Source organism: Globicephala melas, chromosome 19, assembly GCF_963455315.2.
Source record: "Globicephala melas chromosome 19, mGloMel1.2, whole genome shotgun sequence".
NCBI lineage: Eukaryota > Metazoa > Chordata > Mammalia > Artiodactyla > Delphinidae > Globicephala > Globicephala melas.
Window position 1 is genome coordinate 35,305,627 of NC_083332.1, and position 25,556 is coordinate 35,331,182.

Consider the following 25,556-nt stretch of genomic DNA (forward strand, 5'->3'; position numbering starts at 1 on the left):
AGGAGCTGGGATTTCATCCTGCCTGGGCTATGGGACACCAGGCAAGTGCCTTCCCGCTCTGTGCGGCTCACCAGGGCAACTCGAGTCCGCCTGCTAGAACGCAGGCCCCCGAGGAATCCTTCTTTGGTCATCGCTGTGTCTCCAGTGCCCGGCAGTGCCTGGCGCATAGACCTGCTCGATAAACACATGCTCAAGAGGTAACTGGCCTCTGTTTCCTTATCCAGGAAACAGAGGTCAGACCCCTGCCCCCAACAGGTGCTGTGTGTCACAAGAGGACGCAGGGGTGAATCGGTGAATGTGCTCCCAGCCCTGCCTCCCTCCACCCAGGGGTGGGAGTGGGAGACTCGGGAAAGCGCCCACTCCCCCCTCTCTCCAGATTTTTGCACCTGCTCCTCCTCCCGTTCCGGGGTGGGGGGGTGAGACCCCAGGGACGCCCACCCCACACTGCACCCTGCCAGCCTCCCCTGCCCTACCTCTAGCCTCTAGTGCTCTCCTCTAGCCACCACCAACAGGCTGGGTGGCCCATGGGGCCCAGTTTGCAGGCGAGGAAGGTGGGACAGCTAACAGGGCCTTGAGGGCAGTCACACCGCTGGGGGCACAGCCCTGACCCATGAGGACCCAGAGTGCGGGTGTCTCAGCACAGCCCCCCAACCACCCAACCTTAGGACACCCTGCCTGAAACAGACACATCGGCAGGCAAGAGCCCCCAGGGCTGGGGGAGGGTCACTGTTACAAAGGAGGACAGACACTCCCAAAGCAGGACGCAGGACCCTCCCAGGGGAGGACTGAGCGTGTCAGGGGCAGACAATTATCTCCTCACTTAAAGCAGGGTCCTTACAGGCCTCCATGCCATCGTGTTGCCTGGTTCCAACTATCTGAAAGGAAGTTAGAAAATGCGGTGAACTGAAAAATCAAGAAAGGATCGATCTGGGTTTACACTAATGTACACTTATCAATTGTTGGTGTATTACTCATGGGCTTGGTCACAGTAACCACATAATGCCCTCCAGCTGTGTGCCAGGCCTCAGGTAAGCACCTTCCCTTTTATTTCACTGACTTCCCCAAACCCTCTCATTAGTCAGTATTATGTATTATCCCCACTTTCCAAACAGGAGCTCAGAGGAAAATGAGTCATCTACGGCCACCCGTGGGGAAAGGGCAGGGCAGGAGTGAACCCAGATCTGTCGTTCTCTGGACCCTGGGCTACTGAGAGTTACTTAGTGATGTATAAAAAATGAGGACACTTCGCTGGCTCCCAGGGGGGGAGGCCCCACAGGCATCCAGCTCTCTGGTCTCTGCCTCGCCCTCCTGCCCAGCCCTGATTTCCGGATCAGCAAGCGCAGCCTGAGAGACAAAGCTGCTGCATAAGCAGTGGGAATTTCTGGTTCCTTCTGGCCTTGCTGCCCAGGGAGCCGCCTTGGTTTCTGCCCTCCCCCACCTCAACCAGACAGACTGGTTTTTCCCGTCCCCTCACCCCAGCCCCAAGAATCTACAGGAAGTGCCCCAGCCCAGGACAGGGCACCCCTACATGTGTTGACCCTCTGCTGGCCGGGGTGGCCCTGCATGGGGAGCTGGGCCCAGGCCTCATCTCCAGAAGCTGCAGGAACTGCTGGACCCCTCCCTCCTGCTGTGGACCCACAGTCTAGCTGGAAGAGGCCAGAGGACTTGTCTTATAGTCCAGTACAGAACAGTAAACCCCACTGTGCAGGGGGAGGGCAGTAGGGTGACGAGGGTGGAGAGCAAGGCAGGAGGCCCCAACTCTGCCACCTGCACACAGGGCTTCACCCAGGCCCTCGTGCAATTCTGACACCCTCTCTGACCACAGGCCTTGCCGTGTGCATCCCTCTGGGTTCACTCATTCAACAAATATCTGTTGAGCACCTACCACTGTGTGTGTGAGCCAAAACATGAAAAGCCCTGCTCTCCTGGCGGGGGACAGCGGGGCGGGTAGCAGCTAAAAACCCAATACATGAGGGAAACGCAGGATATGTGCTGTGGGGGAAAATCCAGCTGAGAAGGATAATAAGGCCAAGAAAGATCTCACTAGGACATGTGAGCATGCGAGAGGTGAAGGGAGGGAGCCATGTGACGAAGAACAGAACTCTGTGCCTTTACCTCCGGGGGTCCCTGTCTCTTGCCTATGTGTTCATCTGTCCCCATGTTTCTCCATGGGGGTCTACACATATATCTGTGTGTCTTACTCTTAAAGACAGACACACACACATACACATACACAGAACCAAACCTCATCCCCTTGGTCCTTCCAAACTTTCTGAGGCCCCAGCAACACCTCCTCAGGCATGCACTGCAGATAAACAAAGAGAAAGGTCTGGAAATCTTGAAGGAAAAAAACAAACAAACCCTGTCTTCCTGAAAACCTAAAGATTTCTGATTAGGGGTTTTCTCTTTAAATGATGGCTGTCAAAAAGGTCACATTCAAGAAATATAAGGAAAAAAAGGTCTCATTCACACATGCCCCAGGACCTTTGCACCTCCAAACAAAAATTTCTCAACGACTGGATAACAGAGATATTTTTGTTAAAAGCACCTGCAGGGCCAGAGAGGAGAGGAATTAGTCACAAATGCCTGACCAAGAGGCATTCCTCAGTTAGGGTGGGCCCCAATCCAGGGACTGGAGTTCTTATAAGAGGGAAACTGGACAAAGAGACACAGAGGGAGAACACCATGTGAAGATGGAGGCAGAGATTAGAGTGACGTGTCTCCAAGCCAAGGAACACAAAGGATTGCTGGCAACCACCAGAAGCTAGGAGAGAGGCATGGAACAGACTCTCCTTCAGTGCCTCCAGAAGGAACCAACCTTGCCAGCACCTTGATTTTGAACTTCTAATACTGTGAGACAATAAATTCTTGTTTTATTTTTAGCCACACCACGTGGCATGTGGGATCTTACATGGGATCAAACCCATGCCCCCCTGCAGTGGAAGCATGGAGTCTTTAACCACTGGACCGCCAAGGAAGTCCCTCTGTTTTTTGGTGGGGTTTTTTTGTGTGTTTTTTTTTTTTGCGGTACGTGGGCCTCTCACTGTTGTGGCCTCTCCCGTTGCAAAGCACAGGCTCACGGGCCCAGCCGCTTCGCAGCATGTGGGATCTTCCCGGACCGGGGCACGAACCTGTGTCCCCTGCATCGGCAAGCGGACTCTCAACCACTGCGCCACCAGGGAAGCCCCTTGTTATGTTTTTTAGGCGACCTAGTTTGTGGCATTTTGTTATGGCAGCTGTAGGAAACGAATACATCTTTCTTAGCTACTCTTTGAGTCTACGAATGGCTGTTATGATCTGATTTAACTGGGGGGTGTTGGCATTAACTCTAATGGAAAGGTGGTCTATTAACTCCCTGGGTTCAAGCTCTGGCCCTGCCAACTTACTAGCTGTGTGACCTCGGGCAAGTTGCTGAACCACTCTGTGCCTCAGTGTCCTTATATTCAAAATGTGCCTACCTCACAGGGTAGATGTAAATGAAGTAATATATGTAAGGTACTTAGACCGATGCCCAACATAGGCTTAACACCCTCCGTGCTCTAATGTTATCACTCTGAGAGGTTAGAACGTGGGTTTCCCGATCCATTCTCTGTGGCTGGTTTCCTGCAGTAGTAATAGTGTGTGCAGTTCCTAGGGGTGTGAGGCCTTGGAAAAATAATGCATCTAATAAGCACCAGGCACAGTTCCTGGCAGATAAGGGTCCTCAGCCAGTGGGGCCCCGCCCACCTTCCAGATAAGGCAGCTGGGCTTATCCAAAGAAAGGGAGGTGCGCAGGTGGTAGGGAGCAGAACCCAGTCCAGCCACCCCCCAGGACACCTCCTGCAGCTACACTCCCTCCACTCCTCACAGGCTAAGGGTCCCTGGGCAGAACACTTCACCCTTTAGACCTCAGTCTTCCCCCCTGTACAATGGGAGCAGGGAGGTCTGCTCAGTGTTCTCCAAGGATCCCCTAAGTCTGAGGCCTGACACTCCTCAACACAGGGCTCCTCCAGGGGGGCCCACAGCCTTCCCTCCCTTGTACTTACTGGAGGGACTCCACCAATCCCATGAGCACTTGGCTAACTCCTCTCCCGCCCAAAGATGGTCACGCCAACTCTCCTTTTAATCCTCTCCACCTCCTGGGCTGAGTTAGACCCTTGTAGATTTGGCGTGTGGTCTTAGAAGAGGCACCTAACCTTTCTGGTTTGTTTCTTCATCTGACACGTAAGGCAGTTGGACAAGTACACCTCTCCTGGTCACCTCATAGGTGTGTCATGCAAGTAAAATACTGTAAAGGAAAAAGTGAAAAGTTGTAGAAGTTGTGAGTGGCTAGGAGGGCTGTTTGACAGCTTAGAGGGAGTAAACCCCACACCGCAGCGTCCACGCGGGGGACAAAACCTCAGTGCCTGGAGGCTGACATTAGGGTTTTAAACTCAGCAGCCGTCAAGGCACACAGGTCACAGAAGTGACTAAGGTGGGCAGGGGAGGTCTGTGGAGCTGAGAGCAGCCTGCCAGAGCTTAGTTCCCCAGCCAGGGATTGAACACATGCCCCCCTGTACTGGAAGCTCAGAGTCTTAACCACTGGACCACCAGGGCAGTCCCAAGAACTTCTGATTTTCCAGGAGACGTTAGAAATCCGAATTTCTACGTGAAATCTTCAGCTTTTTAAACATTGGCGATGAAACCAAATGTTTTAGAAACAATCTGAGGGCAGGGTCCATCCAAGAGCCCCCAGGACTCCCTTCTCCCCACTGCACCATCCAGAAAACTGAGGTCCAGGGGACCACGTGAACCCTTCCCGGGGTTCCCCCTCACAGGGACACATCTGGGCAGCTGAGGACACTCAGAACTTGGCCTGACCAGGCCCATACTCCACCCCCGCCCTGGCCCTTCTCCCTACAGTGAAAGGGACTTTATGGGGACAAAAAGCCACCCATTGTGTCCCAGGAGACAAAGGCGCAGGGGACAGAGGCTCCGGGTGCCTGCGTGGCCACAACAACTCCACACACCACCTCCTTCCTCCCTGTGCAGAGGGGCTGGGCTCTAGGGAAAGGCTCCTTGGAATTCCCGCTCTGTACACTACGAGCTTTCGAGAATCCTAGGCCATCACACCCCAGCTCTACAGGAGGTGCGAGGGCATTCAGAACCCAGCCCGAGCCAAGTGACCCGGTCCGGGGTGGTATTTAACTCGGCCAAGCCTCCCTTTTGTTACCTGAAAAGCAGGCACGTGAGTTACCAAATCGAGTCATTGAACAAACTCTCCCGAGGGGCCGCTCTCTGCCAGGCACTGTTATAGGCCCCGGAAGTGCAGCGGGGAGCCAGGCAACCAGGGTCCCCACCCACGAGCACCCCGCTCCCAGCCTGGGCTGCCATGGAGGAGGAGGATGGGAACACTGGCTCAGGGCCTGGTTCACCTCCAGGGCTTTCCAAATGCAGCCTTTATCACACTGCTTGTTATTCCTGAGTCCCTGAGTCTCAGAGCTAGAGACGAAAGAGACTTCTGGCCCCATGGCCCTGGCGCCCCCAGAGCCCCTCATGAGGACCTCCGGCCCCTGTGTGCAGCCTGCACGTCAAGGAGCCCACTGCCACCACTCTGCCTTTGGGGTCTCTCTCAGGGTTCCAGAAAAATCTTCCCAACATGAAGCTCAAGCTGCCTCCTGCCTACCCCCTTGCTGGTTCCCACTCTGCACTCTGGGGCCAGAGACTAAGCAGGTCCCCTCGACAGAGACGCATCCCCAAGGCATCCTCGAGGCCTTCCCTGGCTCCCAGAGCCAGCAGCAACGCACCCCCTGGGTGAGGTTCCAGAAATTAAGACCTGTTCACCTTCCTCCCTTGGGGGTCTCCTGGTCCTCCCCAGAAAGTCAACTGGTGCCTCCCCAGCACTAAGACCCTTACGGCGACACAGAGCTTTCCCAGGAAGGCCTTAGTCCCCTTGAAAGCCCAGGTCAAGTCCAAATCCAGCCCCCGTCAGCGCTTCACTCCCAGGAAGCCCAACTCTCTCAAGTAGCACTTGGCCCATTTCACAGATGAGGAAAGCAAAGCTCTCGGAAGAGATGGACGTGGCCCAAGGTCATGCACTGTAAGGGTGGGGACAGTTCTGTGACCCAGTAGATAGAGACGCCCAGAAGAGGACAGAACTCCAAATTCCAGGAGGTAGGGACAACTCCCTGGAGACTAATTTGTTTGCAGGGAGCATCACTGCCCCGGAGGCGGGAGCAGAGAAGGGGCAGGGGCAGTCCTTGAACCCTAGGTGGAGAGGGATGACAGAATCTTATGTTCTCAGCACCCCAGGCAGGTCCCCGTCCGGCCGTTGGCCCTCCAGAGAGAGCTGGCTGCGGGGAGCGTATGAACTTCATTAGCCCCATGAGGCCTGGCCTCTCTACCTGCTGAGGAACAGGGCTGGGGGGAGGGGCACCTAAAGTGAGGGTCTTCCTTATTCCCTGGACTTCCTTCCTCAGACACTAGCTCTAGTCCTGACTCTGTCACTAATGTTTGGGGTGACACTGAGCAAGCCCCACCCCATCTAAACTTCGAGGACAGACAAGTGACCCCATCTGGCTAATCTCATACAGGCTGGCAGATCATCTGGTATCTGACCTCTCTGCTCCTACCTGAATGAAACTCAAACATCCCAGAACAGCCCCAGGTCTGTTCCCTAGCAGCTGGGCCCCTGCCTGACCTTCAGCCCCGGCCTTCCTGCTCTCACGTCTCCGTGAGACCCTGTGGTACCACCCTGTCCTCCCACCCCTTGGGCAAACAGGAGGGGCCAACTCAGCCCAACAGCAAAGGACCAGTTTATATCCAGGGCTGGGCTCACTGGACTGCCAAGGAAAACAGGCTCTCCCCCAACACTCAGGTTCCAAATCGCCACGGGGACCAGGGCAGGACCCCCTGCAGCTCCCTCAGACCATCTAAGAGCAGGAAATCAGGGCATAATCCTCACTGAGTTCCACCACAAACAACTCACCAGCTGAAAAGGAGCAACCAACACCTGGCCCTGATACTCCAACAGAAACTGAGAGCACCCACCACACGTGGACAGCTCCGCAGCCCTCACCTCTTTCCACTTACAGATGGTTAAGAAAAGGTCACCCAGCCAGTAACGCTGAACTCAAAGCCATTGCTTGCTGCTCTGTGATCCTGGGAAAGTGCCTTCCCCTCTTTGGGCCTGAGGGAGACTTCGAGTGCCATTTTCATAGCTTTTGCTGCGCCCATAAATGACCTGTCCTATTGTTTTACCCACTATTTTCATTTATTTGAAAGATTTTTTTGATAAGTTATTCTATTTTTAAAATGCATGATATATATGACATGATAGGTAACAAAATGGTGCTTTTAGCATGTCTCCCTCTTCCCCTGATACTCAATTTCTTCCCTGGGGGCAACCAAGAGTGATTTCTCAAGTGTCTTGCCGAAGACTACCTAGGCATGCATGCACACACATACACTTCAGATAGGCGAGTGTGTATATTTATATAGCCTGTGTGTATTTCTTCCAGACAAGCGACAGTATTCTACACACACGGGTTTTCACCTTGCATTTTTTTTTTTTTTTTTTTTTTTTTGCGATACGCGGGCCTCTCACCAATGTGGCCTCCCCTGTTGCAGAGCACAGGCTCCAGACGCGCAGGCCCAGCGTCCATGGCTCACGGGCCCAGCCGCTCCGCGGCATGTGGGATCTTCCCGGACTGGGGCACGAACCCACGTCCCCTGCATCGGCAGGCGGACTCTCAACCACTGCGCCACCAGAGAAGCCCTTCACCTTGCATTTTGCACTTAACCATACAGCCTGGAGACTGTCCATCATTACACACATACAGAGCTGCCTTATTGTTTTCGTTGAGGGGTAAGAAGTTATCTTTTTACTAACTGTATCGTATGCCACTGCATAAATGTATCATAATTTATTTAACTAGTCCTCATTGATGAATGTGGATTTATCACACAAATAAGAATTTTAAGAAGAAACTTTTAAATCACTAAAAAGTAGAAAACCTGCATTATCTACCACAATAGAAGCTAACTATAAAATTAAATACAACAAAAATGAACAACATTAATACATCCCAGATAGATACAGTTGTCTTCCCAGGATCCAGAGCTCCAGATTTAAATTTAAAAAGTGTTGGAAAGGCACTAAAGACACTTTAGCACCCAGATGAGGCTGTCTCCTCCAGCAATCTTCCAGGACTGTGATTGACTGTGGATGATACAACAGGACTGTGATTGACTGTGGATGATACAACACTTTCCAAGCCCTACATGGGAGACTTTCTTTATTACCTCGAAGTGGGAAAGTCCTAACTCTGACAGTTTCCAGAAGCCAGAAAGAAAAAAGGGAAAGGAAAGAAAACAAGAAATTCGGCCACATAAAAGTAAGTCTTTCTGAGCAAAAACAAAACAAGACAAACAAGCAAACAAAAAACACCATAAAAAAACAAACAAAAAAAATACCCTGAGCAAAGTCAAAAAACAAACTAGGGAAAAAATATTTGCAAATCATCTAGCACTCCTAGCAATTGACAGGGCAAAGACCAACAACTTAATAGAATGTGGAAAGAAGCAAACATACAAGGAAATGCAAATGGCTCTTAAACATATTTTTAAAAGTGAGGTTCTTAGGCTTCCCTGGTGGCGCAGTGGTTGAGAGTCCGCCTGCCGATGCAGAGGACATGGGTTCGTGCCCCGGTCCGGGAAGATCCCACATGCCGCGGAGCGGCTGGGCCCGTGAGCCATGGCCGCTGAGCCTGTGCGTCCAGAGCCTGTGCTCCACAACGGGAGAGGCCACAACAGTGAGAGGCCCGCGTACCGCAAAAAAAAAAAAAAAAAAAAAAAAAGTGAGGTTCTTTAACCTAACTCATAAGAGAAATGCAAAACAATGCTACCCTGACCTGCCATTTCGCCTGTCAGATGGGAGCTGTAGGGAACAGGCACTCTACGAGAAGGCTCACTGAGGGGCACAAATGTGACCCCTATGGAGGGCATCTGACAATCTCTAACAAAATCACTAACACACATAACCTGAGCCAGCGGTCCCCCTTCCAGAAATGTACCATACAGATGCGCCCAGTGGCTTGGGCAAGATCATTCACCGTGACAGTGTGGAACAGCAAGAGTGGAAACCCAAGTGTCTGTCAACAAAGGGACGGGCCACACAACTCACACCACAGCTGCGGGATGGGCTGCTACAGAAGCCACAAGAGAAGCGATCACGCTTCAGGTACTGAGACGAAAGGACCTCCATGACACGCTTTTAAGTGAAAAAGGAAAAGTGCAGAAGGATGTGTATAGCCTACAGCCCTGGAGTAAAGTGGGGAGAGGTGGGGACCTATAGCCACATTTGCAGATCTCCTTAAAGAAAGCCTAAAATGCTACACAGGAAACGGAGAAGAATGGGCATGGGGGAGGTCAACTCTAACCAAAGGGGACAGAGATTTTTCACTGTGTTCTTTCCCACTCTGTCTTATTCTAGACTGTTGTAAATCCATTACCTATTAAAGAAATTAAGGAAATAAAAGATTAAAAAGAGAAAGATACGTGTAGCTCTATGTGCAATGATACAGAACATCCCTAGGTGTATTGCCAAGGGGGTAAAAGCATGGCGGGGCACAGGCAGAGTGCGCCTACCTGTGTTTTGATAGGGGTCATGTGTAGAAATACCTGCACTGACTCACACCCATGATGCCTCGGGCAAGGGCGGGGGATGGGGATGGGAGGAGTGTCCCGACTGGGATGAGAGATTACATTTTCATTGATAACGCTTTGGACTGCTGGAACATTTTTGCCGTAGGTCTGTATAATTTTTTCAAAGAATAAAAACAGGCCCATCAATAGAGAAATGGCTAAATGAGCTCGGGCCCTACCGTGACATCCTGGGATAGCCCGAAACAGGAAGGAGGCAGACAGCTCTGCATAACATGAAGAGATGCAGGTGCCTTGGGTGTGAGAAAAGCAACCGAACAAAGGATACAGAATAAAACCATCAATGTTTTTTAAAATGCACAGGAAAAAGAACTAGAAACACCCCAACACAGCAGTTCCCTTGGGGAGAGGGGTAGGGGATCCAAGAATAACTTTAGCCTTACCTGTAATAGGTTTTTGCTTTTTAAGGATAATGTGTCCATATATTGTTACATAATTATAAATTGATTCCAAACACTCGACACTCTCCTAGCCACAAAGTGGGGCGGGTAGGCGGAGCTAACAATACAGGCATTGTTTTGCTGGGTACAGTGGAGTAGGAAGGAAGGTGGGTAGCATGCAGGGCGGGGAATGCTGCCCTAAGGAGGCTGAACCCATGAAACTCAGTGCTATGGAAAACCCTGTGAGTCCCCAACACTGTGATCCCAATATGGCCAACCTCTGCTCACACCTCGCAGATCCCAACAACCCTGTCTAGCCAACCTGAAGGGCTGACTTTCAGCCTCTGCCCTGCCTCCAACCTGAAAAGGGGCTGCCATGCCTTGTGGGGCTGGAGAGAGTCAGGAATACCACAAGGAAAAACTTTCTCACACTCCCAGGTGCACAAGGATGGAGCAGGTAGCCTTTAGAGGGACTGAGCTCCCTGTCCCTGGAAGAATGCAAGCTCATGTTGAGGACACACCGAGGGGCCTTTGGGAGCAAGTATAAGAGGCCTAGGATTCTATGACCCTGTGAATCCTAACTGCCCTTCGTTCTAACATATACAGCGCTAAGCCCTTTGCAGGCATCAGCTTCCACATTCCTCACAATCCCACCATCACCATTTCACAGACAAGGAAACTGAGGCTCAGGGATATTAGGGAACTTGCCCAAGATGACAGAGCCAGGATTTGAACCCAAGGCTCTCTGCTTCCACCAATCCTCTCACCAGCACCCACGGATCACTGTGATCAAGTGGCAGGTGAGGCTTCTGATCTGCTTATTCATCTGCCAACTGGGAATCATGTGACCACCCCCAATCCCAGGAGATAGGGCAAGAGGGAAGGATAAAAGGTGCCAAACACAACTGCCCTACCGACACAGGCCATTCATATGGTTTCTATGTCCTGAGCCTCAAGGATGCCTTCTGACTGCTGGGCCTTTATACGAGGTATTCCAAGGTTCATCTGCTCTGCACCTCCTTACTACCCCTTCCACATAACTAAACCCTTCAGGGCCCACTTCCATTAGGAAGCCTTCCCTAGTGGCCCTGGCCCCTGATGAGTTCCCCTTCCTGAATTTCCTCTCCTTCCCGTCCAAAGCACCCTACCTCCCACATGTGATGAATTGGGAGATTGGGATTGACATATATACACTAATATGTATAAAATAGATAACTAATAAGAACCTGCTGTATTAAAAAAAAAAAGCTTCCAGGTTTTTAATGACCAAGAGCTGTCTCTAGATCAAACTTGCCTGCTTCCATTTTTAGATGCTATCTGCATAAATTCATGTTTCCCTTTTTGCCTAGGCTGCTAGGAAACTCAACAAAGAATTGACAGCCTTAAACTTGCGACAGATTCAGGATCTCCTTTTAGCTCTCTTTAAGTCAATCCCTACCCAACCCACACATACACCACCAACTTTTAAAAATATATTACGTTAACTCTTCCATCATATGTGACTTGATATCATATTCCATCTCATGTTCTTTCTGGAGCTAGATGGGGTTGGGGGAGCGATAAATCAGTGAACACTGAGGTTGGTTCTTCAGGACACATTTAATACTAAAATAAACAAAGAACACATCTTCTCAAGAAGCTGGGGCCTTTCTTCCTTCCCTTCCCACCGCCCTCCTCCCACATCTGGAACTCTTCACCAGATCCCGGGAAACAAAAGGGTCTGATGGAGAATTAGCTTTCACCTTCTCGTGTACTGCCTCCTCCAGGCAGCCTTCCCTGATCCCTCCACAGGTAGCTCATCCTTTGAGCTCACAGACAAAGAGCTTCTGGACAGCAGGCCCTGAGCCTGGGGTCTCCATCACTCCCACAACAGCACCACACCCAGTGCCCAGTAGGAGCCCAGAAGAGTGTGGTAATAGAGCATGGATCAGAAAAGTAAGGCCACTCAGGGCTTAGATCCCAGCTCTATCACTCTGTGAGTTCTTGGGCAGAGAACTGACCCCTAAGCCTCAGTTTCCTCACCTGAAAAGTGGAGAATAAGAGAATATGAAGCTCTTGCCAGAAGGCCTGGAGCTTAGTTTGCACCTGAGTGATGGGAGCTATGATGGCTTCCCAGAAGACGGGGTGCCTGTTGAGTGGAACCCTCCTTGTCTCAGACCCAGTGGAACTGTCCGTTGCCAGAGAAACAGTTCAGGAAGCAGCTTCTCCCACAAGCCAATTGGTGAAGGCACTAAAAGGTGCAGGTCTTCAGAACTCTGAAGGGAGACCCTGTCCCCCTTTCCCCGGGCCCCAAAAGCACTGCAGGGAGGGCAGAAGGAGGCCATCCCACTCACACTCAGTCCCTGGGAGTCTAAGTGCCAAGCTCCACCACAGCTCTCCAGGCCAGTCCTGCATTCCATGGACAGCTCAGTGTCTACATTTGCACGATGGGACCCAGATGCTCAGCCCACGGGGACCCCCAAATCAGAGACACAAGCCTCTGCCACAGGAAGCTACCCCAGTCCTTGCAGGCACAGCAGGACCTTCCTCTAGTTCCCCTTATTCCAAGTTTCACTGTTCAAATGCAAAAGGGGCTGATGCTCAGGTCCTGTCTACCGGGAGCTAACCCTGGGGACCCACCAGGCAGCCTCATCCTGCTCAGCCCAGCAGGGACCCCTCTGCTGTTCCACACCCCCTAAGGCTGTGAACAGAACATGGTCACCACTTCTCGCAAGGTATTCAAGCCTTCCGCTTCCGGCCACCCAGAAACAAGTGCTTCAGCTCCAGTGTAGGGGAGCAAAACTTGCCACCCCAAAATTCATCTCTTGGCATAATAATTTTAAGCTGCTGATCTAAGAAACAGCAGACATGGGAAAAACTGAAAACCAAGGTTTCTTACCCTTTTGTAAGAAACATTTACATGTGTAAGGGAAATCTCCATCTGTAAGGGTGTCTCCCTCACGGTACCAAGAGGTGGACCAAATCTCTAGAAACGTATCATTGGAAAAAGTAACGACTTAAATCTGAATCACAATTGTTTACTGTGCTTTTCCTGCTCACCTCCCATAACTCGCTCCCCATCCTCAACATCCTCTTGTGTCTTTAGCTGAAGATGGTGTTTAAGGGGAGGGATTTGGCCATTTGGGGAGTTTCTCAGTTTTTCTGGGTCTTTCCCATGTGTACATGTGATTAAACTTTGATTTTCTCCTGTTAATCTCTCTCATGTCAATTTAACTCTTAGACCAGCCGGAAGAACTAGACAGGTAGAGGAAAATTTCTTCCTCCCCTACACTGGCTAAACCAACCTGCTGGCTACTCTCCCCACTTCCCTTCCACTTCCCCAGCCCCAAGGCTTGCCCCGCACAGTGGCCCGCCCTTTGAACACCCTTTCCCTACCTCGGCCTCAGATTTCAGTGAAGTCCCTGCTCAAAAGTCACCTGTCCTCCATGAGCCTCCCTGGACTCAGAATTGATCATCCCTCTCCTCTGCCCTTTCCCACCCCTGGGACTGGGACTCCCTTCCTGCTTGGCTGCTGTACCCTTCACAACCACCCGGGAGCCTAGCGCTCAGCAGCGCTCCGGACAGGCTTTTCCTACCTGCAGATTTAAATCAGGCCCCAGTCGGGACCTCTCCCCCGCCCCGCCCCGCCCCTCCCCTTCACAAAGAATCTGCCAGACTGCTCAAGAGAGAAGTTAAAAATGTAGATTTCTGGGCTGTAGTGACTGAGATTCCAATTCCACATTTTTCCCGGGGGTGGGGACCAAGATCTACATTTTAAACCTCCGAGAGAGTCTGAGGCTGAGGTGGGGGAGGGGCCCCACAGGAAGAGATTTGAGGAATTCTGAAAGAGACACCTGGCCCAGGGGGAAGAATGTTCACCTGCGGTAAGGAGGGTTTGGTCTCGGAACCTGCCTTCGGTCCTAAACCTGGCAGCCTAGCTAGGACCCAGCAGTGGGACAGCAGGAGGTGCCCTAATGCAAAATGGATCTTGGCCCACCTCCAATTCCCCCCATGTCCTCTGAAAACGCACCAAGCCCCTCCCACAGGGCAGCCCCCAGCTTCCCGACTCGCACCAGAGGGTACCATGGGGAGAAAGCTAACACCTTCAAGCCTGAAATTGCTGTGTGGGGGGAGGGGTGTTCCCATCGATCGGCCTCGGCTGGGGTCTACAAAGGGTATTGGATATAGAGGTGTCCTGCCTCTGGCTTCCCACAAATCCCTCCCCCAGCGTTGGGCGCGGTATCTCGGCCCCAAGGGGCCCGTCAAACCGGCCGGAAACCGGCAGGTTACCCAGTGGAAGCCAGAAGGGCCGGGCTCCCGCGCGGGAGCCCATAGGGCCCTGCCGAAGGGTCTGTGCTGGACCGGATGTGCCCGCTCGGTTAGACGAGGAGTGCTCTGGGGTGCAGCCACGGGGAGCCGCTGGGAGCTTGGCAGAGGGTCAGATGAGAGTGAACTTTGCCTCAGGCTGGTGCTGGAGGGCTGGGGGCTTAGTCCTGGCAGAGGGAGAGCCAGAGACGGGGAAACAGAGAGAGAGAGAGTGGCGCGCAGTGATTGTGGCTTTTGTGAGAGCTTCTGTGGGTGAGCTCTTGGTGACCACTTGGGAGGGAGTGATGGGGCGCTGAGGTGGGCACTCTGACATTGGTGCACCTTGTGTGTGCTCGAAGAGACGGCAACTAGGACGTCTCGGGGTGAGAGGGTTCCAGGGTGATCTCGGGGGCGTCCGTCCTAGAGGCGCCCCCGAGGAAGGCACGGCGCATCGGGGCGCATGTGAACCTGAGTTGGGGGTGTGCGAGAAGCAAGCAAAAAGGGCAGCTCTAGAGCCCCCGACCCCTCCTGGCCCCCCGGGACACCCCGCCACCCCCCGGTCCCGGACCCCAGGCCCCAAGCGCGCGCTCACCAACTGCAGCAGCATGAGCGCCCCGAGGCTGGAGCGCACGAAGCCCAAGTCTGGGCGCAGCGCCGAAACCGCGGCGCCGCCTCCCTGCGCCGGGCTGCTGGTCCGCGTGCTCACTTTAGACGGGAATTCAGCCATGGCGGCTCCGCTCGCCTCCACAGGTTGCTCCCGCCGCCGTCGCCGCCCCTCCCCGCGGCGGGTGCCGGCTTCTGCGCGGCTCCTCCGAGGAGACTCGCGCTCGCGATTCGGCTCCCGGGGCTACGTGCGGCGTCTGGGCGAGCAGTCCGGAGCCGCCAGGTGCGGCCGGAATCCCGGCCCCGCCCTCTCCACGAAACCCTCCCCTTTAACCCTTCGCACACCGCCCGCCGGTCCATCCCGGAGCCACATCAAGTCGCCATCTCTTTGACGCGGAAACTGAGGCCGCGTCAATGAGATGGCCCCACCAGAACCAGCCTAGATAGCCTCCAGTTTCTCTCCCCGGGAAAGCCGCCTGCTGACAATATCCCCCGCATTCGCGGCAGCTTTGACCGCTCCTTCGCTCCCTCCTCACCCTTAGCTTCCGAGCCTCGGGATAAACTGGCGGCCGCTAGCAGAGCGGGCAACTACCGGCTCCCTGCCGAATGCCTCTCTGGCGCTGTGTGCCCTTGGGCGAGCCTTTGCCCCTCTCTGAAGTCTCCCCGTAAAGCGGGATCGTCATCCCTGTGCAGAGACTCCCAAGGAGTCCCGGGTGACCGAGCATCCTGGAGGGGAGGGTCTGGATAAATTGTGGGTGTGCGTGGAAGGGGGAGGCCCTTTTATGACTCAGTTGAGGTGGTTTTCTCTTCTGAACTGATTGAGCAGTAACTTAGAAGATCGCTGAGCCTCAGTTTCCTCGTCTGCAATAATAGGGATATAAATGGACCTCACTCCACAGAGCCGCTGTGCAAAATAAATGAAATACTGCACGGAAAGCTCCTGCCACGCCAGGGGTGGGGGATGGCGGTGAAGGTGTCAGAAGGTGGGAGATGATGTTGGACTTACGGTTTCGTTGCTCCACTTGCACCCTGAAACACACACACACACACACATCCCTCAGGCCATATCGACCTGCACAGATAATTGATTCATTTATTCATCAACCAATGATTGCTGAGACCTTACTATATGTCAGACCCTACCCCAGGCCATGTGAATACAGCAAGCAAAAAACCACCCAAGGCCTTCTTGGATCCCGCTTTCTACTGGGGGTAACACGCAATAAACTGGAGAGAAAAAATAAGTTCAGGTAGTGACAAATCCTGTAACTAAAATAAAACAGGGAATTCCCTGGCGGTCCAGTGGTTAGGACTCAGCGCTTTCACTGCTGGGGGCGGGTTCGATCCTTGGTCTTTGAAATAAGATGCCACATGGTGTGGCCAAAACATAAAACAATAAATAAATAAAACAGAGGAGTGTGACAGAGATGACCAGGAGGCAACTTTTAGACAGAGTGGTCAAAGATGACCTCTCAGAGAAGGTGCCCTTTGATATTTACTCAGCTGGAGGTTCAACGCCCACTCCCCACCCCCAATGCACCTGAGACCCTCTTCTCCACCCCACACATCCAGCAGATACTCAGGGAATGAGGAGTGCTTCTTGGCAGCTGCCAAATCACTACCCAGAGCCCAGCCTCTCTGCAGACTGTGTGAGCCCAAGTGCAGAGCAAGGCTGTTGGGTAAACCCTTAATTTTACAGTGTCACGGAAAACAGTAAGATCATTGTTTCTGAGGCAGATTCTAAAACAGTAGGATGTTTTGGTTTGGGTTTGGATTTTGTGTTTTTGGTTAATCCCACTTTCATTCCTTACAAATGGCAGCGAGCAAGACTCAATCACTGTATTGTTTTTTCCTTCGACCTTTTCTTCCAAACCAACTTCACTCGTCCCCAGTCAGAAAAAGTGGGAAGGAACCTGTCCCCAGGCTGGAACCTGATGCCCACCCAGAGCTCCCACTGTCACCCTGGGCTCTTGGGATGGGGGGGGAGCCAGCTGGGGATGAGGAGGAGAGGGTCTGTCCGTTCCCAGAGCTAGTCCCCCCTCCTCGGGTCTGTGCAGGCCATCTCCACACAGATCACCTGCAGCACCTGTCCTGTCTCACCTCTCCTTAATTCTACGAAGGCTCCCTACTCTGGCCAAGCCCCTGCTGTGTACTGGGCCTGCTGTCCCTTGGGGTGGGGATGGAGCATACTGGTGAGGCTGTGGAGTTCTGGCACTGAGCAGATGTTTAGTGTGCACCTTGGGTGCGCCAGGCACTGGGGACAGCCCTGAGAGCCGTCCAAGCAGAGACCCTACCCTCAAGGAATCTGATGGGGGAGACCGCCTCTAGATATACAAATGCACAGATAAATAGATAATTACAGATTGTGATGATATTACTACAAGAAAAAGCAAGATGCCATGGGAAAGAATAATTGAGATTTGGGGGTGTCGTTTAGATAGCTGGGTCAGGGAAAGTGTAAACATTTAAGCAGAGACTTGAAGGATGCCTAAGAATCAGACAGGAAAAGAGCATTCCAGGCTGAGAAAACTACCATACATGCAAAGGCCCTGAGGCAGGAAAGACTTTGGAGTATTTGAGGAGGGACATAAAGTTATTCACTACCATACAATATATGGAAATATAGAGACTTGCTTTGTTTGTAACTTTTAAACATTTTTACAAAAAAATGGGATTATACTGTATACATTGAAACTTGATTTTTTCACTTAACATATCTTGGAAATTTCTCCATGACAGCACCTGAAGACTGACCTAATTCTTTTTATATGTCGTATAATATTTCATGGAAGGGCTATTACATTATCCCTTCCCTTATTGGTAAAAAGGTAAGTGGTTTCCAACAGTTCCTCATTACAAGTAATATTGAAACAGGAGGAAAGGGGCAGGACACAAGCTTTAAAAGAATGACATAGCCATTGAGGATATGACAAAAACTGGTTAGAACTGATTAGTCCCAAGATGGCGGAAGATTTGATTTCCAGTAGACCCTGACCCTCATTATACACTCATTATAATCATTAGCATATGCTAAATGACACACCCACAGGAGCCAGAACAATTCCGAGGCTAACCATAAAAGGCCAATAAGTGGGAGGTGGCCCAAATCCTGGAAATCCCCGCCCCTTCTCCAAAATAGTTGGAATAATCCTCCCACCTGTTGGCCTATGAAATTACACAGCCCATGAAAACTAACCACTCCATATTTTGGAGCTGCTCTTGCCTTTTGAGACAGACCACATTCTGTCTACGGAATATGTATCTCTCTAAATAAATACACTTCTTACCTATCACTTTACCTCTCCCTGAATTCCTTCTGCGCTGAGACATAAAGAACCTGAGCTTCGTTAAGTCCTGAAACCAGGTGTGTGATCTCAAAAGACAGTAGGTTCAAGTCCCAGCCCATGGGTTCAAGTCCTAATCTGAGTTTTGGCTGGGTTCGAATCCCATCTGAGTTATGAGGTTTCAATATTATATAAGCCTTCTTATTTATGCGTCTCTGTACACACATAACTCCAGTCTTCAAAGCAGAACCACTGGATTGAGGGTATTTGCAGGGTTTTTTTTTAAAGAGATACTTCCAAATTGCTCCAAAAGACCATATTTTTGACATCCTCATTAAGAGTAAGTGAGTTTATGGGACTTCGCTTGTGGTCCAGTGGTTAAGAATCCGCCTTCTAATGCAGGGGATATGGGTTTGAACCCTAGTCTGGGAACTAAGATTCCCACATGCTGTTGGGTAACTAAGCCTGTACACAACAACTAAGACCCAACTCAGCCAAAAATAATAAAAAAATAAATATTAAAAAAAAAAAAAGAGTAAGTGAGCTTAACTATTTGCATGCCCCTATGGTCATATGTAGTGAGCTTAAAAAATAAAAAAAGTCTCATTGTTTCCATTTGTATTTCCTAATACTTAGCTAGTGTGGCTGAATATTGGCCTTTCATATTTCCTTTTCTGTGAATTTAAGGTTTGAATCATTTGCCTTTGTGTAGTGAAGAATTAAATTTGCCCAAAGGGTGGTCTGGCCATTTTCCCTCAGTTTCTGAGAGGTAATCTCTAAACCTTTGGACCGTCATGCCTGATAGAAACATCTTTGCTTAGGGTGGAGGCACTGTCCATCAGCTCAAGCAGCTCCACCTGGAGGAGTTGGACACTGAGCTCAACCGTGGCCAGGTGATGAAATCCCAAGGAGGGCTCCGGCCACCAAGGCAGCTGGTGAGTTTACCTGGTTGGCAGTACTCCATGTACACTGTCACACATCAGTGCTGGGAAAGTAATGCATGGAGTCCGTGACTCCCTGGGGAGAGGACAACAGACATTCCACTTTTGGAACTTAAAAATCACCCTTTAAAAAAGTATACAATTCAGTGGTTTTAGTGTATTCCCTATAATGAATCATCACCACCGTCTAATTCCAGAACATTTCCATCACCGCATGTCTGATTTTAATCTGTGTTCTTTATCTGTAACATACTGTAACTGTGAGTATAACAGCTTGCAGCACATTCTGTGAGGCCTTCTAGCTAATGAATTATTGAACCTGAGGGTGGTTTTGGGACTCCCCCGAACCCTGCAGTTGTGTCAGAAGTGACAGCGGTCTTGTGGAGTACTGTACTCCCTCCAATGTTGCAGCCCAGTTTGTGTTGTTGTTTTTTAATTTTTGGAGCTCCTTTTATATGTTGGATCCCCTCTCCCCATTGTCACTTTTGTATGTTGCTATTGTTTTCTCCTACTTTGTTTCTCCCACTCTGTGGCATTTTGATAAATGTGACAGTCATGTAACCACGACCAAAATTAAAATATAGAACATTTTGATCACCTCAAAAAGTTCCTTTGTGACCTCCACCCTGGCCCCAGGCAACCGCTGACCTGTTTTCTGTCATTGTTGTTTTGCCTTTTCCAGAATGTCATATAGAATCTTACATGATATACTTGTGGCAGGCCAAGATGTTCCATCCTAATCCCTGGAACCTGTGAACGTTACCTGTTATGGAAATAGGGATTTTGCAGATGTGATTAAAGATTTCGAGATGAGGAGATTATCCTGGATTATCTGAGTGGGCCCTAAATGTAACTACAGATGTCTTTATAAGAGTGAGGCAGAGGGAGATTTGATAACAGTAATGTGAGCACAGAAATAGAGATTGGCAGGATGCAGTCAGGAGCCAAGGAATGCCGGTAGCTTTTAGAAGTGGAAGAGGCAAGGAACAAATTCTCCCTAAAGCCTCCAGAAGCAACCAGCCTTGCTGACACTTTGATTTAGCCCCTTAAGGCTCATTTTAGACTCCAGATCTACAATAGAATAAATGTGTTGTTTTAGACCACTGAATTTGTGATAATTTGTCACAGCAGCAAGAGGAAACTTATACAGTTGTCTTTTGTGAAAAGCTCTTTTGTGTAACATAAAGCTTTTGAAATTCATCTGATGAAATGAAATTCATATTTTATGGCAAGACAAGACAAATTTAAATACAAAATGTTTTTTCGTATGTTTCTCCTCCCTCCCTTTTAGTGTGTATTGTGTGTCTGCATTAACCAGACCTCTATAGGAGATAACATTCCTTCTTAATCTTGTAAGGGGTCACAATGACCCACTACTTGCTTTGTACATGCAGATCTCGATTGTGTAAACTGTCAATACGTAATGTGATGCATAACCCTTTGTCTCAAAAATGTATATAACTCTGCTTTGACCTCTAACAGGTGGAACAGTCAGTCCTCAGAGCTTTTGGAAAGGCTATCTGCCTAGTTATATCCTCAGATTGGCTTGGATGAAATTTTCTATTTCTTTCTTAGATTGACTATTAATTAACTTTTCATTGACACATCTATGTTGATGAGCATACAGGTAGATTGTTTCCTTTTATTAAGAAATGTATTCCATGGGGCTTCCCTGGTGGCGCAGTGGTTGAGAGTCTGCCTGCCGATGCAGGGGACATGGGTTCGTGCCCCGGTCCGGGAAGATCCCACATGCCGCGGAGCAGCTGGGTCCGTGAGCCATGGCCGCTGAGCCTGCGCGTCCGGAGCAGAGTGAGAGGCCCGCATACCGCAAAAAAAAAAAAAAAAAAGAAAGAAATGTATTCCATTGTATTGATATACCACAATTTCTTCGTCCTTTCACTGGTTGATGAACATTTGGGTTCTTTCCAGTTTGGACGGCTATGAATAAAACTGCTATGCAGGTTTTTTGTGTGAACATGTTTTTATTTCTCTTGGGTATGTATCTAGGAGTAGAATTTCTGGATCCTGTGGTATGTGTATCATTAACTTTATAAGACATTGCAGAACTGTTTTTGAAAGTGGCTGCACCATTTTTCCAAAGAGGCTGTTCACCAACTGGTTTTACTCATTTGTAAAGGGCAGTGACTTACCCAGTGAATTAGAGGCAACAGCAGAACTAGCATCTACAGCTTCTCATCCCCAGCAGTGATCCTGAGAGAGGCAGTCCTGCCTGAGTATCCCCCTCCCATTTCCAGCCTCCCCATCCGCTTCTGCCCCTTCTTACTCTCTCTTCTGTCATCCAGCCCCAGCAGGAGGTGGAGGCCAGAGCAGCTTTCAATCTATTGCCATCTCCACCCCAGCCCAGAATGTACCAAACAGGGGTGGCAAAGGCTCGGGGAATGGGGATCACTGACAAGAATCCCCTTTAAGATCTGAGGGCAGTGCATCCCCCTGGAAAAGACCTTTGTGTGGGATGTGAGATGATTTTTGATGGCCCAGGGGTAGTCATCAAATACTTCAAATGCTTCATTAGGAGTCCTTTGTTTTTAATTTCACTTTCAATCTGATTATGCCAAGGAGAAAGACTTTTTTGGTGCTAATATATCTTTAACATCTAATTTTGTTAATCTTTTTTTTTCTGGCCACCCTGCGCAGCTTGCGGGATCTTAATTCCCCGACCAGGGATCGAACCCATGTCCCTTGCAGTGGAAGTGCGAGGTCTTAATGACTGGGCTGCCAGAGAAGTCTTTGTAAGTTTCTTCAAAAAACACATTTATTACAGTTAAAATGAGTCCACTTAAAGAAAATATTTAATTTTCAAAAAGTGTGTAAAACCCCTTACACAGTCAAATGATTTTTGACAAAGGTGTCAAGACCATTCACTGGGGAAAGGACAATCTTTTAACAAATGGTGTTGGGAAAACTGGATATCCACATACAGAAAATAAAATTGGACCCTTGCTTTATACTATATATGAAAATTAACTCAAAATGGATCAAAGACTTAAACATAAGACCTAGAACTATAAAACTCATAGAAGGAAACATAGGGGAAAACGCTTCATGGGCTTCCCTGGTGGTGCAGTGGTTAAGAATCCGCCTGCCAATGCAGCGGACACAAGTTCGAGCCCTGGTCCGGGAAGATCCCACATGCTGAGGAGCAATAAGCCCGTGCACCACAACTACTGCGTGAGTCTCCGCTCTAGAGCCCGCGAGCCACAATTACTGAAGCCTGCGCTCTAGAGCCCGTGCTCCGCAACAAGAGAAGCCACCGCGATGAGAAGCCCGTGCACCGCAACGAATAGTAGCCCCCGCTTGATGCAACTAGAGAAAGCCCACCCGCAGCAACGAAGACCCAACGTAGCCAAAAAAAAAAAAAGCTTCATGATGTTGGGTTTGGCAATGATTTCTAGGATTTGACACCAAAAACACAAGCAACAAAAGTGAAAATAGATAAATTGTATTACATCAAAATGAAAACTTCCTGCATCAAAGGACACAGTTAAATAGAGTGAAAAGGCAACCTAAGGGAGAAAATATTTACCAATCATATATCTAAATCTAAAAAGAGGCTAACTTCCAGAACATATAAAGAACCCCTACAACTCAATAACAATAACAACAAAACTGATTTTAAAAATGGCCAAAGGACTTGAATAGACATTTCTCCAAAGAAGATATACAAATGGCCAACAAGCATATGAAAAGATGCTCAACACCACTAATCATTAAGGAAATGCAAATCAAAACCACAGTGAGATATCACCCCACATTTATTAGGATGGCTGCTATCAAAAAACAAAACAGGGACTTCCTTGGTGGTCCAGTGGTTAAGAATCCACCTCCCAATGCAGGGGAAGTGGGTTCGATCCCTGGTCGGGGAACTAACGCGTGTGCCACAACTAGAGAGAAGCCTGTGTGCTGCAACTAAGACCCAATGAAGCCAAATAAATAAATAAATATTTAAAAAGAAAGAAAGAAAGAAAGAAAAGCAGTCAAACCCATAGAAAGAGAAAATGGAATGTTGATTGCCAGGGACTTCAGGAAGAGAGGAATGGGGAGTTATGGTTTGATGGGACAGAGTTTCAGTTGGAGAAGATGAAAAAATTCTGGAGATGGAATGTGGTGATGGTTGCATAGCAGTGAATGCCATAGAACCGTACACTTACAAATGGTAAATTTTGTTATATGTATCTTATCACAATTAAAGAAAAAAAATTTTAAGTGTACAGGGAATTCCCTCGTGGGCTAGTGGTTAGGACTGCCAAGGGCCCAGGTGCGATCCCTGGTCGGGGAACTAAGATCCCACATGTTGCGCAGCCAAAAAAATAATAATAATACTAATAATAACTAATTAAAATTTTTAGGTGCACAGTGATATGTAGATAGGGGAAAATAGGGTAATAAATGCCTGAAGTTTGGGGAAGAGTGATCTTGTCCAATGCCCTCCTGGCACCGCTGGAACGTCTGTCCATCTCAGAGATGGATAAGAGTTAGCTCAAGATGTACATGAGCAACGTGACCAGGGGCCAGGTGGCTCCTCTTGTCACTCACTGCGCATCCCCCTGGGGGTGCATCCGAGGAGCAGGCTGCAACTGGGTGCGCATGAAGATCACAGAGCGACAGCTTTAGGGAGAGGGGGCTCTATTACTTCTAGGCAAACGCCAGTCTATGCAATGCCGCCAGGCCTGAACCTCCTGGGGTAGGAGAAGACGTGAGGCCTTCAGGGCGGAGGTGCCATTTGAACAGAGCCTTGAAAAGAGCCATTTGAGAAGGAGGTGTTCTAGGTGGATGTACAAGAGCGAAGGCTGGGCATGCAGACTGGTGTGGGCTGATGGCCTTTGTGAGCAAGTCTCTGTGTTGAGAGATGCAGCTGAAGTATGGACAGAGTGGGTGGGATGCTGGCATGAGCCTGCCAACCTCTGGGCCAGTTACTGATTTGCCCAGAATGAGGCATAGGTTGGTCACACGGTTTGGTCATTTTCCCTGCCTGGCCCCTTCAGCCCATTAGGATTGGGACAGAGCTTGTGTGGGATGGGAGGTCAGAGCTCCAGAGAGAGGACATCAAGATTAACTATTTGTTCAGGGATCCACAACTCATGTTCCTGAGAGAGATGGCCAGGCCAGGGCTTGGGTGGACTGACTCCATGCTGTCCATGTGCCAGATGCACGAGGAGGTCTGGAGTGGCATTTCCAGGAATTCCTGCCCCCTGGCCCTCCCCATCCTGTTGTATCATTCATTCATTATTCAGCGTGTACTCAGTTAGCTCCTTCTCCACATTTTTGTGTCCTAGGCCCTGGGAATTCATGGGCAAATGAGACTTGCAATCTCTGCCTTTTTGAAGAGCTCAGCCTCAGGGGCAGGAAGACACCTAGAGAGGCCATTCCAATTCCAGTGCTTTGAGGGGTCAGCCCGGGAGTTGTGGGAACATAGAGGAAGCCAAAATACCTAGTCAAAGGAAAGAAGTATCAGGGAAGGCTTCCTGGAGGAGGTGACATATGAGAAGCAACCACTAGAAGAAGGAACACTGTCAGTTTCTTCAGCCTCCCTTCCAATGGTGCAAGATCCAGCTATAGCCATAGGGGCATCAACACTGTCCCTCACCCCACTCTGGCCCAGGGCCCTGCTTCTGGGAACTGCCTCCATCTTCCATCCTCCCTTGGCCCTTCCCACCCATGCCCACAGTTCCAGGACCCTTCCTGAAACCTCTTCTCTAGGACACCAAGCTTCACCATCTCCATCACCCCCACCACTGCCCCGATTTTTCTTTTTCTCCTCCTTTGCTCAACAGGAAATTGGCATATCCTAATTATATACGATGTTCTGTAGATGTTGTAGTTAAGTATCCATCTGTAGATGGGTCATCCTTCTATTCTCCTCCTGGATGTTGAGAACGTTTTGTTAAAGGATACATTTTTTTTTTTTTTTTTTTTTTGGCCATGGCTCACGGGCCTAGCCGCTCCACGGCATGTGGGATCTTCCCGGACCGGGGCACGAACCCGCGTCCCCTGCATCGGCAGGCAGATTCTCAACCACTGAGCCACCAGGGAAGCCCAAAGGATACATTTTTAAAGTAAAATGCAAAAAACATTGTGCAGTGGAAACAGTATGGCAGTTCCTCAAAGAAATAAAAATAGAATTACCATATGATCCAGAGATTCTACTTCTGGGTACACTATATGCAAGAGAATTGAAAGCAGGATCTTGAAGAGATATTTATACAGCCATGCTCATAGCAGCATTATTCACAATAGTTAAAACATGGAAGCAACCCAAGTGTTTACTGATGGGTGAATGGATAGCAAAATGTAGTATATATGTACAATGGAATATTATTCAGCCTTAAAAAGGAAGGAAATTCTGACACATGCTACAACATGGA

At 49.7% G+C, this 25,556-nt stretch overlaps 1 protein-coding gene across 1 annotated transcript in view; it reads right to left on the bottom strand.

Annotated features, from left to right (window-relative positions):
* The window catches only part of PLLP (plasmolipin), a 24,583-nt gene extending 9,017 nt beyond the window's left edge, over positions 1–15,566 (bottom strand). The window contains exon 1 of the mRNA XM_030848087.3: positions 14,938–15,566. Within this exon, the coding sequence (XP_030703947.1) occupies positions 14,938–15,072 (135 nt within the window). The 5' untranslated portion in view covers positions 15,073–15,566. The remainder of the gene's footprint in view (positions 1–14,937) is intronic.
* Between the last annotated feature and the right edge of the window lie 9,990 nt (positions 15,567–25,556).